The sequence below is a fragment of the Megalobrama amblycephala genome, linkage group LG8 (genome assembly GCF_018812025.1).
Source record: "Megalobrama amblycephala isolate DHTTF-2021 linkage group LG8, ASM1881202v1, whole genome shotgun sequence".
In the NCBI taxonomy this organism is placed as follows: Eukaryota; Metazoa; Chordata; class Actinopteri; order Cypriniformes; family Xenocyprididae; genus Megalobrama; species Megalobrama amblycephala.
Genome location: NC_063051.1, coordinates 30,906,428 through 30,921,659, shown reverse-complemented (window position 1 = coordinate 30,921,659; position 15,232 = coordinate 30,906,428). Strand labels below are relative to the sequence as shown.

General features: G+C 36.4%; 1 protein-coding gene across 1 annotated transcript; it reads right to left on the bottom strand.

Annotated features, from left to right (window-relative positions):
- Positions 1-615: 615 nt before the first annotated feature.
- fhl2b (four and a half LIM domains 2b) lies at positions 616-12,226 on the bottom strand. Its single transcript, XM_048200527.1, has 6 exons — positions 12,100-12,226; positions 8,818-8,991; positions 5,978-6,152; positions 2,212-2,381; positions 1,942-2,128; positions 616-1,219 (listed from the first exon to the last, which is right to left on the bottom strand). The coding sequence occupies exons 2-6, from the start codon at positions 8,971-8,973 to the stop codon at positions 1,068-1,070; spliced, it is 840 nt and encodes a 279-aa protein (XP_048056484.1). The 5' UTR covers positions 8,974-8,991; positions 12,100-12,226; the 3' UTR covers positions 616-1,067.
- Positions 12,227-15,232: the final 3,006 nt, after the last annotated feature.

Sequence of the window (15,232 nt, the reverse complement as noted above, 5' to 3'; positions counted from 1 at the left end):
TTTAACACAAGGTGGAGCCATAGGCCAATTACTTTTAGTCCAACGTCTGAGGACATCCACGATCTTACATTACTGCTGACTCATTCATTCATTCATTCATTCATTTAAAAACATTATCTTTATTGTGTGACACCCAGTGTTGCCAACTTTTTTCAGTTGAAAGTAGCTAAAACTGGTAGCTAAATGTCACTAGATGATATCATAATGGCAAATGCATTGATCTATATAAATATGAATATAGAGCAGTGGGCAAAGGCTAAGGTTTTATCCAAGAAGGTGCTAGATTTGTCCATAAACTTTAGAAAAAAGTCTCAAAAGGGAGAGGGAAGTCACTAAATCTAGTGACAAAATCCCTAAATTGGCAACACTGGTGACACCATGTTTTTTTTTTTTTTTTTTACACATGTAGGCTATGTGTCCAGACTGGAGATGTTGATCTATAAAATTTTTTCCATATAATAAATTGAACCCTTGGTAAGAATAGATTTGAATACACTTACATTGCTTTTAATAAGCTACAGAGACAGATGCAAGATGAATCAGACCTTTGGGTTCTGTTCTGGGTTTCACTGAAAGATAGAAAAGAACAGCTGAGGGATATTTAGAGTAAATGCGTTGAATGTCAATCATTTATTTTAATTTTTTTTTATTATAGTGATCTGTAGTGAAGTACTGAGGCTTGCATTAATGCCTTTTATTATGAGCTGCAGCAAATTCTTCACACAGTCTATAAATTACATATTGATTGATGAGTCAAAAGCAAATATTAGTCACAAAAAGGTAAATAGGTAATAACACTTTTGAGCTTTATGTCTTTATATCTTAAAAAAGACATTTAACAATTTTCACTCTGCATATGTTTCCTTAGGCTGGCAATATTTTAAACCCTGACCACAAGAACATGACACAATATAATAGGCCTTCTCGGCACACACAGGCCCTTTAAAGTTAATAATCTAAAGAGAACTTTTATTAGACAAATATATTAGCTACGATAAAAGCTTTTATTGCTATTTAACTTTGATAAAAGAATAAAATGTTAGGAATTGCAGTGCTGTGCTGTGTGATCAGATGTCTTTGCCACAGTCAGGACACAGGATGTCATCCCTCTCCGTCAGGAAGCCACGGCCCACCAGGGACACCATACACTTCTTGCAGTTGAAGCAGTCGTTGTGCCACTGTCTCTCTTCAAAGGAGATGTATTTGCTTCCTCCCAGACCTGTAACAAATCACAAATCATGGGAAATATGGCTATTATTTGATAAAGTGTGATTGCTGGGAGACTCATACAGGTCCTGAGGTCAGAAAGGTCATTCCAAACCTGTATGACGTTCTTTTTTCCATTAAAAAAACTTAAAAAGATGCTTTTCATCAACATGAATTAGAAATGGAGCTGTCAAAAGCTCCAAAATGACAAAAATCACAACAAAAATATCATAAAAGTGATAGAAGGCATCAATTTTGGTCTGTTTCTCACATAATTACCATTGTACGGCTTCAGAACAGCAGCACATTTCTCATGGAGCTTTTCTGTCAAATTGCCCAGGTAAAAATAAAGTGTACTTGAATGCACTTAAAAAAATACTTAAATACAACCAAGTACATTCTTGTTTTTTTGTGCTAAAGTGCACTTGAAAAAGTATACTACATAACACTAATACTTAAACTGACTTTTAGTGCATTTAAATAAAGTATATCACTTCAAAGCTTTATGAATCTTTTATTTTGAATCAGTGGTTCGGAGGTCATATCAAAGTCACATGAACCATTGAAATTTTGAAATGTTGTATGATGTAATGAAGCCTCGTTTACTGAAATCACATGACTTTGGCAGTTTGACGCATGCTCCGAACCACTGATTTGAAACAAAAGATTCGTAAAGCTTTGAATCTTCATGAAGCAGTGTTTTGAAATCGCCCATCACTAGATGGTTGCTCATACCGCTAATAGGGGTGGTGCAGGCAGCACACTTCTTGGCATACAGATTGCAGAAGCAGTTGAGGCAATAGGGAAATTCATCACGAGAGGTGAAGCGTTGGCCAGACAGCTGCTGCTTACAGCCAGTACACAGGAAACAGTCCTTATGCCATGGCTGGTCATGGTAGGTCACGCCCCCAGTGGTGATTGGCTGATAGGAAACAAATAAGTCGTGATGTCATTTAATACTTTTCATACATTCAAAGTGAAATGTTGCATTCCAGCTGTTCTTACCTTCTTGCAGTGCACACACTGCAGTGCAAACTGCTTCTCGTAGCAGGGCACGCAGTAATTACTGTTGTCTTTGGGAATGAAGCTCTTGGTTCCAATGGGCTGCTGACAGCGCTGGCAGGTAAAGCAGGTCTCATGCCAGCTGTTTCCCTTATGCTCCATCTTCCTGGAGCCTGAGAGACATCGAGAAAAATGCAGACAGACAAACAAACATCCCATGATGTCTTGGCTGGATAATAGTGAGGATGGATTATAGCTTATGTATTAAACAGTTAGTTCACCCAAAAATGAAACTCATCGAAAAGTGCTCTTGGGGAAGTTCATATTTATGAGTTGGGATGTCGCAATTAAGATTCATCCTAATTTCATTCCAAACCATCTTTGAAACACAATGAAGACATTTTTAATGAAACCTGAAAGATTTCTGTCCATTCCACCAAAACTTTGGCACTTAAGTTAACAAAGACATTTTAAAAGAAATTTAACGTGTTTTGTTCTTGTGTGTCATGCAAACATATTTGACTTTCCACAAGAACCAGTGAGTTTTCTTTTTCATGCATTAAGCACAACGGCTGAGCTTCTGTTGACCATATTTGATGTGCTCGATGTATGTGTGTTAATATTTATAAGTGAATAAAAGCATTCTGCTCATCATATAAAGCAATGATGTCTCTACAGAAGACTTTAGACTGCTCAGAAATATGGATTATTTTTACAATGTCTTTATGAAATTTTTGAAGCATCAAAGTCTTGTGGAACGGACTTTCAAAGGAGGTGCAGAAATATATGGAAGCTTGTTTCCACCATTAAATAAAAAATAAAAAAGGCAATTGCGACTTTTTATCTCATTATTCTGACTTTTTTTCTCTGAATTCTGAGATACAAACTCACAATTGCAAGTTATAAACTCAGAATTGAGTGATATAATGTCAGAATTGCATGATATAAAGTCAGAATTGAGTGATATAAAGTCAGAATTGTGTGATATAAAGTCAGAATTGGTTAATATAAAGTCAGATTTGTGTGATATAAAGTCAGAATTGGTTGATATAAAGTCAGAATTGGTTGATATAAAGTCAGAATTGTGAGATATAAAGTCAGAATTGTGAAATATAAAGTCAGAATTGAGTGATTTAAAGTCAGAATTGGTTGATATAAAGTCAGAATTGTGAGATATAAAGTCAGAATTGTGTGATATAAAGTCAGAATTGGTTGATATAAAGTCAGAATTGTGAGATTTAAAGTCAGAATTGTGAGATATAAAGTCAGAATTGGTTGATATAAAGTCAGAATTGTGAGATATAAAGTCAGAATTGGTTGATATAAACTCAGAATTGTGAGATTTAAAGTCAGAATTGAGTGATTTAAAGTCAGAATTGTGAGATATAAAGTCAGAATTGTGAGATATAAAGTCAGAATTGCGTGATTTAAAGTCAGAATTGGTTGATATAAAGTCAGAATTGTGAGATATAAAGTCAGAATTGGTTGATATAAAGTCAGAATTGTGAGATATAAAGTCAGAATTGGTTGATATAAAGTCAGAATTGTGAGATTTAAAGTCAGAATTGCGAGATATAAAGTCAGAATTGAGTGATTTAAAGTCAGAATTGGTTGATATAAAGTCAGAATTGTGAGATATAAAGTCAGAATTGAGTGATTTAAAGTCAGAATTGCGAGATATAAAGTCAGAAATGCGAGATATAAAGTCAGAATTGGTTGATATAAAGTCAGAATTGTGAGATTTAAAGTCAGAATTGCGAGATATAAAGTCAGAATTGAGTGATTTAAAGTCAGAATGGGTTGATATGAAGTCAGAATTGTGAGATATAAAGTCAGAATTGTGAGATATAAAGTCAGAATTGAGTGATTTAAAGTCAGAATTGCGAGATATAAAGTCAGAATTGAGTGATTTAAAGTCAGAATTGCGAGATATAAAGTCAGAATTGTGAAATATAAAGTCAGAATTGAGTGATTTAAAGTCAGAATTGCGAGATATAAAGTCAGAATTGTGTGATATAAAGTCAGAATTGGTTGATATAAAGTCAGAATTGTGAGATTTAAAGTCAGAATTGTGAGATATAAAGTCAGAATTGAGTGATTTAAAGTCAGAATTGGTTGATATAAAGTCAGAATTGGTTGATATAAAGTCAGAATTGTGAGATATAAAGTCAGAATTGAGTGATTTAAAGTCAGAATTGGTTGATATGAAGTCAGAATTTTGAGATATAAAGTCAGAATTGAGTGATTTAAAGTCAGAATTGCGAGATATAAAGTCAGAATTGAGTGATTTAAAGTCAGAATTGGTTGATATGAAGTCAGAATTTTGAGATATAAAGTCAGAATTGAGTGATTTAAAGTCAGAATTGGTTGATATAAAGTCAGAATTGTGAGATTTAAAGTCAGAATTGAGTGATTTAAAGTCAGAATTGCGAGATATAAAGTCAGAATTGTGAGATATAAAGTCAGAATTGAGTGATTTAAAGTCAGAATTGGTTGATATAAAGTCAGAATTGTCATATAGGCCTAAAGTCAGAATTGGTTGATATAAAGTCAGAATTGTGAGATATAAAGTCAGAATTGAGTGATTTAAAGTCAGAATTGCGAGATATAAAGTCAGAATTGCGAGATATAAAGTCAGAATTGGTTGATATAAAGTCAGAATTGTGAGATATAAAGTCAGAATTGAGTGATTTAAAGTCAGAATTGGTTGATATAAAGTCAGAATTGTGATTTAAAGACAGAATTTAAAGTCAGAATTGAGTGATTTAAAGTCAGAATTGTGTGATATAAAGTGATTTAAAGTCAGAATTGGTTGATATAAAGTCAGAATTGTGAGATATAAAGTCAGAATTGAGTGATTTAAAGTCAGAATTGGTTGATATAAAGTCAGAATTGTGAGATTTAAAGTCAGAATTGAGTGATTTAAAGTTAGAATTGCGAGATATAAAGTCAGAATTGTGAGATATAAAGTCAGAATTGAGTGATTTAAAGTCAGAATTGGTTGATATAAAGTCAGAATTGTGAGATTTAAAGTCAGAATTGAGTGATTTAAAGTCAGAATTGTGAGTTATAAAGTCAGAATTGTGTGATTTAAAGTCAGAATTGTCATATAAAGTCAGAATTGGTTGATATAAAGTCAGAATTGTTTGATATAAAGTCAGAATTGTGTGATTTAAAGTCAGAATTGTGTGATATAGTCAGAATTGTGATATAACATCAGAACTGTGTTATATAAATTCAGAATTGCAAGATATAAACTCGCAATTGCATTAGAAAAAGTTTCTCAGACTTTTTTCTCAGAATTGTGAGGAACTCACAATTTGAATGTTATAATGTCCAATTGTGAAGGACAAAAGTTTATATCATGCAATTCTGATTTTATGACTTGCAATTGTGAGTTTATATCTCGCAATTCTGAGGAAAAAGTCAGAATTGCAAGTTATAAAGTCAGAATTGCGTGATAACAGAATTAATTCAGAATGAGAAATTGGTTGAAAGTCAGAATTTTGACTTTATATCTCGCAATGGAAAGTTTAAATCAGAATTGTGATATTACGCAATTGCGAGAAAAAAAGAGAAAAAAGTCAGAATTGTTTATATCTCGAGATAAATCTCGCAATTGCGAGAAAAAAAAGTCAGAATTGTGAGATAAAAAGTTGCAATTACCTTTTTAATTTTTTTGATATAAGATACTGTCAAATGCTTCAGTCAGGTTTCTAAAGGACTAAGAACATGTGTGAGGAGCAGGGCAAGCAAATGTTTCACTTACCTGGCATGATTGTCTTCTTGCACTCAAAACATTTTGAGGAATACTCATTGGAATAACACTCAGTACACAGCAGTTGCTCGTCCTTGGTGGAGAACGGCTTGTCCACCAAAGAACGGTGACATCTGAAGCAGTGGAAGCAGTCATCATGCCAGTGACGGTCCTTATAGGACAGGTCCTGAGGACAAACGCATGCAGGTAAGGACAATTTGAACCTCCATTGTCTCACATGCATTAAACTTGGGTTTAAGGGAGAATGTGCTTGGCCTCAGTGCTCTTTTTCAGCCTTTGAACTGCTAATTAGGGAGAGAGGGAGGGTAAAGGGTTCCTCAATGTCAGCTTCACAGCGGGTCACTCTCCAATGAGAGCCGCAGGTGCTGGCTTCTGCGACCAATCGCAGCGTGATCTGCCAATTGGTGTACGTTAGTGAGAGTCTGTCCCGGGCTGTGAGCACACATCGCCTCAGGATGAGTGTATGACACCACTGCTTTAATTATCCACCAATTTGGAGAGCGAGAGTGTGTGCTCGTTAAATCGCTGGCCCAAGGTGCTATGAGGTCATGCTGATTGGCTGCTACTAGAGGGGGGAGCGGTGGCTAACTGGGCCAAGGACATGCCACACAGATGTGGCCCCACCCCAGGCCTGTCCTCAAGACCAGTGACAGCCTCTTCATCAGGACTAATGACCATGTAATGTGACACTAATGACAGAAACTCACAGGAGCCTGTAGAGAGAAGAGCACCACATGTCTATATAGATATAGATATATATATATATATATATATAGGCTACAGTTTTATTCACATATAAATACTGATCAATAAAATGCATATACAACGTCCTTTTGTACTTTTTATAGAGTGACAATTTGTGGTTGCAAGAACTTTCAATGGATGGACAAAAATTATAAGAGATATTAAAGGTGCAATAAGGTGATTCTCTACATTATTTTTGTTATACTAGTTGAAAGTCTCCTCATATCCTGATAGCATCCTGATAGAATCTGCAGCAAGTCAGGTTCAAGCTCTCTAATAAGTTGTTTAAGTTCATTATTATTGTAACGTTATTGTGCTTTGAGACATGGGTAGTTTAACGCCGTCTCTTGTGACACTTTGCTGATGTCATGACAAATCAGGTCGTCCTTCGAAAACAGGGCTCCCCAAACTGTCAGTTAATGATTATCCTAAGTATATATGAATTATATTAATTAAAAAAACCCATATAGCTTACTATATAATGCGTAAAAAAACAAATTAGTTGCATAATAAATTAAATTAGTGCTCTTCTGCGAAATGCAATTGGACTAGTTGTGGGCTAGTTTTGAGTAGCAATTGAGCGGGTTTTGTTGTGAAAACCTGGCAACCCTGATTGCTAGCCTCTCCAAAAATTTCCTATTGTACCTTTAAAAATACTTTAATTTGTCCTTTTAACATGTTCCCAGAGTTCAAGGGTAAAAACAACAATACTTTTGCACCTTTTATTCTTGGATAAAGGGTTAGTTCACCCAAAAATGAAAATTCTGTCATTAATTACTCACCCTCATGTCGTTCCACACCTGTAAGACCTTTGTTCATCTTCAGGAACACAAATTAAGATATTTTTGATCAAATCTGATCGCTCAGTGAGGCATGCATTGACAGCAAGATAATTAACACTTTCAGATGCCCAGAAAGATACTAAAGACATATTTACACTGATTCGAAACGAAAGATTCGTAAAGCTTCGAAGCTTCATGAAGCAGGCGTTTTGAAATCGCCCATCACTAGATATTGTTGAATAAAGTTGCTATTTTGTTATTTTTGGTGCACAAAAAGTATTCTCGTCGCTTCATAACATTAAGGTTGAACCACTGTAGTCACATGAACTGTTTTAAATATGTTTTAGTAGCTTTCTGGCCATCTGAAAGTGTTAATTATCTTGCTGTCAATGCAGGCCTCACTGAACCATCAGATTTTATCAAAAATATCTTCATTTGTGTTCTGAGGATGAACGAAGGTCTTACGGGTGTGGAACAACATGAGGGTGAGTAATTAATGACAGAATTTTCATTTTAGGGTGAACTAACCCTTTAATGTTAAATTAAATCACACACACACACACACACATAGAGCATTTAAAGCTGTACTAATAAGTAAATTATAAATTATTATATAAAATCGATTGAAATGAAGTGTATTTTATCTTCAGTATTTATATTTTAGTATGTAAAGGTTATAAAAAAAAGTTTTAATTTGTCTTTGAAATGGCGATAGAGGTCAGTGTTTCTGTCTCCAAGGTGAATGAGTGCTGGTAAATCCACAAAAGCTCATCTGGTCTCTTTGTTTGGTTTTGGACTCTTTCCTCAGCACTGATTTCCTGCTGGGTTCAGTCCAGAGAGCATGAGCAGGCATTCATACTATTCCTCACCGCTCTCCTGGTGATCTCTCAGCTTTCAGAGGGTCACACTAAGCTCCAAATCATTGTGTACAGTGTTACTAAATAAAAATGCTCAAACAGTCAGCGCTAAGACCATATCGCTCTGGATACTGAGCTCCGATATGGTGCACAGTCCACAAGAACTGTCATTCTAATGGAAGTAAGAAAAGTGCACATTTCTGGATAATTCCTGCTGTTTAAGTTGGAGCACTCTTTTAAATTCAAGTGCATTTAATTGCATTGAATGTACTTGAAACCTTAAAAGTATAATTTAAAAGTACAGTAGTGAAAATTTGAAGTGGATCAAAAATGTTCATCAAAGTTTAAAGCATATTATTTCTCTAATAAGTAAAGTATGCTAGAGTTCTTTCAGTTCTGTCTTTTAGTAAAACATGTAGTAAAGTAGAAACTGTGAAGATTGACATACTCTGCTGTTGCAGCCAACGGGTTTCTTGCACTCCTCACAGGTGTTGGAGTACAGGCTCTCATAGCACTTCACACAGTATGGATTTTCATCACGCAGAACATACTTCTTCCCAAACAGAGACTCCTTGCAGTAGTGGCAGTCATAGCGCTCTGCCATCTTGGGTTTAAACAGTCCCTAAAAGATAAACGTGTTTTAAATGGTGCAGACAGGTTGAGGGGGTCATTGAAAATGCAGTTCAGATAACAGTTTGGAGACATGTTAGGCATGAAACTTAACTAGTAGGCCTATAATACCAGAGCTTAACCTCTTCTAGATAAAGGCTAACTATATGACGCAAACTTTCTAAAGCAAGAGTGGAAGGCGTGCCAACGTATTAGTCCCAGCTGTTGTGTCTCCCTCAGAAAAGCCCTGCTAATATTCCTGCATTATCTCTCAGAACTGTGTCCAGACCAGCATTTGTGCACTCAAAGATTACCCGCTCTGAGCTCCACCAATCCTGTGGCTTATTTTCTCAGATTGTCTCATTCAAACACAACAAAAGTCTCTGTAAAGCTCATCAAAAATAACTGGCAACCTACATTAAACCCAAACGTGAGATAAAAATTCATTTGCTGAAGCAACCATGCCATTTTAGCTTTCTTCTACAAGTCTTTGAGCTCTTATATCGAGCATTTTAATCAGATTCGTACTCGAGCGCTCTGCTTTAAGTGCAATGCTGTACCAGGTGAGCTACAGAGCAAGTTTACACCATCAGAAAAAGCCATACAAATGGAGCTGGTTATGTGATTGCGAACGTGAAATTGTATTAATTTGCAAATCAAGTACTAGTAAAAGTGTTTTGAGGTTATTATAATGCAACCGTGCTGAGCTGGAAGCTGCACTGAATAGGTTGTTGAGTTATTGTTGCAAATTGCAAAAGAGACAATACTTACTAAGCAACCTAAGATTGTCTTGCTCAGAAGCAATGGTGATAGTTATTGGCTCATTTGTTGCATGGTAACACTTTATTGTGATGATCCCCTTTAAATATTCTGTTGACTATATGTTGCACCTACATGTCAACTAACTTTTAAGTATTAGTTTAAGCATTAGTAGTGTATTAGTAGACTGTCTGCTTAATATCTGGTAAGACTTTATTATGATGCTCCCCAACTGACAATCTACTGACTATAAGTAACTTTGCAAGTACATGTCAACTTATTCTGCTAACACTAACAACAGTCTACTGATACTCTAATGAGAGTTAAGCTGTGTTTCCACAGAAATCACCTGGAACAATTTGTCCCAGGAACTTTTTTCCCCCAGACCTGTTTCCATCATGGTCTGAAAGTACCGTGAAGACTGTGCAAATTAGTCGCATTCTGTGTACGGTTGTCTGCCGGAAGCTAGTTATTTGAATTTATAAAGTTTTAAATATGGATATTTTTCCTTACAAAAATGCGTAGCTTCGTTTCAGAAGGCCTTTTTAACCCCCTGGAGTCCTATGGATTACTTTTTTTTATGGATGGATGCATTATTTTTGGCTTCAAAATGCGACTCCCCCATTCACAACCATTATAAACTGTGGAGGACTAAGGATATTTTTAAATATATCTCTGATTGTGTTAATCTAAAAGAAGATACACCTAAGTTTGAGGCTTGAGGGTGAGTAAATCATGGGATAATTTTTCATTTTTATGAGAACTATCCCTTTAATAAAGCCTGAACCTTGTCGTCGGTCCATCTGTCGTATTTTTTAAACTCCATTGTTGATTTGAATAGCAAACAACTCTCACTGCACGCACCGCAACAGACTTTTAAAAATGGTGGTTGAAATAAAATGCTGCGTAGAGTCAACCAATCAAAATGCTGCATGAACTCAACCAATGGCGCCCAAGTCCCGCCCCCGAAAGTTACCTGAACTTTAAAAAAGTTCTACCTCGTGAGCAGGGACTTTCTGAGGGGGAAATTTTTACCCTGCACTTCATTTAGATCCTGTTCTCTTCAGTCGAAACAGACGAGTACCACCCAAAAGTCCCTAGGGAAAGTTCCTGCGGTGGAAACGCGGCTTAATACTCAACTAATACTCTAATAAGAGTTAGTTAACATGGTGCAACATTACTTATATCAACCGAATGTCTAAAGGGAACCATCAAAATAAAGTGCAACTAAAGTGTAAAGTGTAATCTGCCACACGAAAGTTAGGTCATGATCCCATTGTTTGTGACCTTCATTATAACTTCATAGACTCCTTCATGTTCTGTATGTCTCCCACAGAGAGGTAGTGGAGTCAGCTAAATCTGCACTGTGAACACTTGTCAGATCACACTGTTGTTTCTGAATGGCTTCTTTGATCTGTCCTCAGCCTGGCAGGCTGGCACCAGCAATGGGCACCAGATCAAGAGAAGTCTCTGTGGTTCCAGCTGTCCCCAGTGTGTCCCTTACTATCAGCAAAGAGACATCTCAAACAGACAGATATACACATACATTACCCAGGGATTAAATAAGACTGGTGCAAGCAGGAGAATCTTCTGAGTCATGTGAATTACCTTAATGAAGTCCCAAACCAGTTAAACCATAAGTGATGCAGTGAAATGTGCAGCTAATTAAAGACTACAAGAGGGGCCTTAGTTTGTTGAACCTTTTAGCCATAACTAGATGAAGGACTGTGGATATGCCTGACACATTTATTTATCCCCATACCAACAAGGAACCAAAAAAGGGAGCAAACAGTACTAGCACTTTTCAGGTATAAATCTCAAAACCTCAAAAAACATTTCTTTAAAAATACAGACTGGCTCATCCTGGCATGTCCACAAATGCTCTTACATTTCAGTAATCATGTCAGCTTTAAAATCTAGGCCACTTTTTTTAGTCTGAAGCACATATTCCATCTCTAATATGCTTTGATTTAATAAACAAACCACCTTGAGCTATTAAAATAAGGTTCAGTGAAACAAATTTGGCTCACAAGCATTTAAACTATATCATGCCTGAAAGTAAACCATCCGTACATGATAGGATAGTCAGAAAATAATTTACATTATAGTCAAAATTGGTCAAAATAGACAGGATAGACAATAGAAAGAGAATGCGATTGGAAGAATTTATGCACATTAAATACAGTATATCGATTGATAATGATAACATCACCAGATGTTTTCTGGGGGAAAAAATTGGAAGAGAAGAGAAGAGAAGAGAAGAGAAGAGAAGAGAAGAGAAGAGAAGAGAAGAGAAGAGAAGAGAAGAGAAGAGAAGAGAAGAGAAGAGAAGAGAAGAGAATTTTCTTGATGCCCAACTTGCCTGTCCTGTGCCGTGATGTGCTGTGCGTCTTTGGTTCTTGAAAGAGAGATGGAGGAGCGACTCCTGTGCTCCTCTTTATTGGATTACTCCCCCTCTGGAAGGGCAATGGGGTGATTGAAATGGGTTGGACACTTTATCAGTAACTATAAATACCACTAAGCCACGAAATCAACTGCATGCACCCTGTACTTGACCATACATGCTCAGATGTAACAATTCAGTAAATGTACATTTCCACTGAATGATGTAAACCGTTTTCTGAATCTAATGCATAACCTTAAGAGCAGTGTGCATATAGGACACTCACAAAATTGGTCTTTCAAGCTGAAAAGACCATCTTAGACTAGAATGATTTTCCATTGGTATTACCAACTAGCTTCTTAACCAACAAGACTTCCTTTGTCAAACTGCTCCATCTGAAATACCATACTGGATAATAAAGAAAGTCTTGCTGGTTAAGAAGCAAGTTATAAAGCCTGTGGGGATGCCAACACACTTGCTTCCCATCCAAACCACAACATATGCTGATGACCAGCATTGCTGGTCTTTTCGGTAGTTTACACTGCAGAGGTCAGCGTGAACATATGGGAAAACTGTATGTTCTGAATGTTTTTCCACCTAATATTGAACCAATTTTGTAGAATTTTTTTATTAATCATCATTTACAATGATGCACTTTTACATCAAATGCAAGGCATTACATTTGCACACAAGTAAATGAAATAATGTTCTGTACTGTCTGAGTTTGGGTTAGAAGTACCAAAAATGTAAACCTCCTAAAGTATGGATTATGTTTAGTGAGATCTGTTTTGGCAAAGTTACCACAGATGAATTTGAAATGTCCTGTAGCACAAAAAAAAGGTACAATTACACAGACTGATTACAGAAATCATGTAAAACTCTCAAATTTAAGTCATGCAAAGGCTGATAAGGCCATCATTGGTCATGAAGATGTGCTGTTTTAAGGTGATTATTAGGAAGTCTTAAATGGGTCGGATGTTTTTTTATGTTTCCCGAGGTGCACTTATAATGTTAATATGATTTTTACATCAAATTTAAAAATAAATGGCTATTTTCCTGATTTATGATTTTAGCCCTCTGATTTGAAGGGGCGTGTCTGCTGTGAGACTTCAATGTAAACGCCCACTGCTGTGATTGGCTGACATTTTGCATTTGGAAATAAGTATTACATGTGGAATCCTTTCAAATCCTTTTACCATTTTACAATTATTTTTACTATTATAGCTGTCGAGATTAATGAATCGTGAAAAGTGTTGATTATTGCATAATATTTTATACCTATTCCTATAACATGGAAGGCTGCAGTGATTAACATTGATCAGATGTCATTGCAATGCAATTTCGGCACTCTCGCAAAATGCTTTCACCATAACTAACAATGCAAACATGATTTAAATATAGTAAGAGATTCATTGTGTAGTGTAAGAGCGCCACTATAATGGGAGTTTTGGCAAGTGTCCAGATAAACTTGAGCTTCAGCCATTATAAAGAGAAGTAAAAATAGTAGGATTATTCATTATGAATTTAAGCGGGGTCCTTGCTGATTCCAGAACAGCTGATTCCTTATCTTTGTGCAAAGTTTTTGGGCAAAGCCAGTCTTGTATTGCGACTTCTCAAAACAGTCACTGGTAAAACGTACAGTAAAAATATGCAAGTCAGCACTGACGTGACTAGGACGTTCGTTAAAAATAAACTAAATCCATTTTTCTCTGACATCGGGATCCTTCGGCAGCTTATGCAACGATGATGTTTTTCCACAGCCAGGAACAGCACAAAGTCAGCACAATCTTGTTATTATCACAATCTTATCCTAAATAACTACTTTAGATTCACTCGCTGCTCATCGACTGAACACTGGTGGGCGGGGCCAACGATGCGGTGATGTAAAAGTAGGCGTTGCAGGATGTAATAACAAATAAAAATTGATTTCTCATGTCATGACCTTTTTAAAAGTATGAGAACCACTTGAGACAAGTTTTACCCAGTCCATCCAACCCACAAAGGTCATTATTTGGCAGATGCTTTTATCCAAAGCAATTTATATTGCATTCAGTCCATGCATTTCCTGGGAATCAAATCCATGACTGTTTGAGCTACAACAATGCTATTTTTTTCTTATGAATTACCCCCACAGAATGCTTTATTTGATTTTTACCTCAAATTGTCCCCATCCCTCTGGCCACAGTATGAGCAGAGGCCTGTGTACAATACTGAAAAGTTGCTTAGTGACAGACTGGAGGAATAGAAGGGAACTCTGGAAAGCTTTCGTCACTGTGGCTGATGGTTCACAATGAGATGGTGAGACCCAACACCTGTTTGCTCCAAACTTTACCCTCTCTCATCTGTCACTCCCATGGGTACTAAGATTTCATTATGGCTAGAGCCGAACTCTTCTGCCAGTCATCAATTGACACTTTTGAATTCCACGATCAGATTGCAAATGGAGGTGTTATTTATCCCTGGCTGTGACTATTATAATTTCAAGGGGATATAATTAGGCTACAAAAAGCCATTACCATTCTATATATCGCTAATGATAATGATTTATTTCATGTGCAACAAAACTGACATGATTAATGAGTATTAAACAATGTTATACAATCTCTCTCTATCTAATAAAAAGCAGAACAAGCAGCTGACAGTTATTGTGAAGAGAAACGCAAATATCTTTCCAAAACAATCCAATAGAAAATTGAAGTCATCCGAAGTACATCACGATGCATATTTCAATCCGATTTAAACTTTAACTCAAGACAATGTTAATACAAGCCTTGGCCAAATATAGCCTTAATGTTATAAAGCAATCAGAGAGATATTAATTTCAGTGATGCACTAACCGTTTAAGCATTTCTAGCTGATTGTTCCCTCTGCGGACCAGAGGGAAAACCAACTTCTTGAGCTTCGTGGTGATGATAGTTCGTACCATGAATACAACACGAGAATGTGAAGACAGAACCGCTGATGGCACCAGAAGTGCACAGGCCAGGCTGATTAGCACACGTACGCAGGGCTGGCAGTGCCACACACCTCAGCCTCTCTGCCCAGTGATAAGGCCTTGGATAAATCCAGCAACTGTCTAGATTACAGTATGAGAGGTACAGCTCAAGCTCTA

Coding starts and splice junctions, on each gene's coding strand:
- fhl2b (XM_048200527.1), bottom strand. CDS start 8,973: ATGGCAGAGCGCTATGACTGCCACTACTGCAAGGAGTCTCTGTTTGGG. Junction 2,382..5,977: donor CAAGAAGACAATCATGCCAG/GTAAGTGAAACA, acceptor GATGTCTCTCAG/GCTCCAGGAAGATGGAGCAT. Junction 2,129..2,211: donor AGTGTGTGCACTGCAAGAAG/GTAAGAACAGCT, acceptor GTTTCCTATCAG/CCAATCACCACTGGGGGCGT.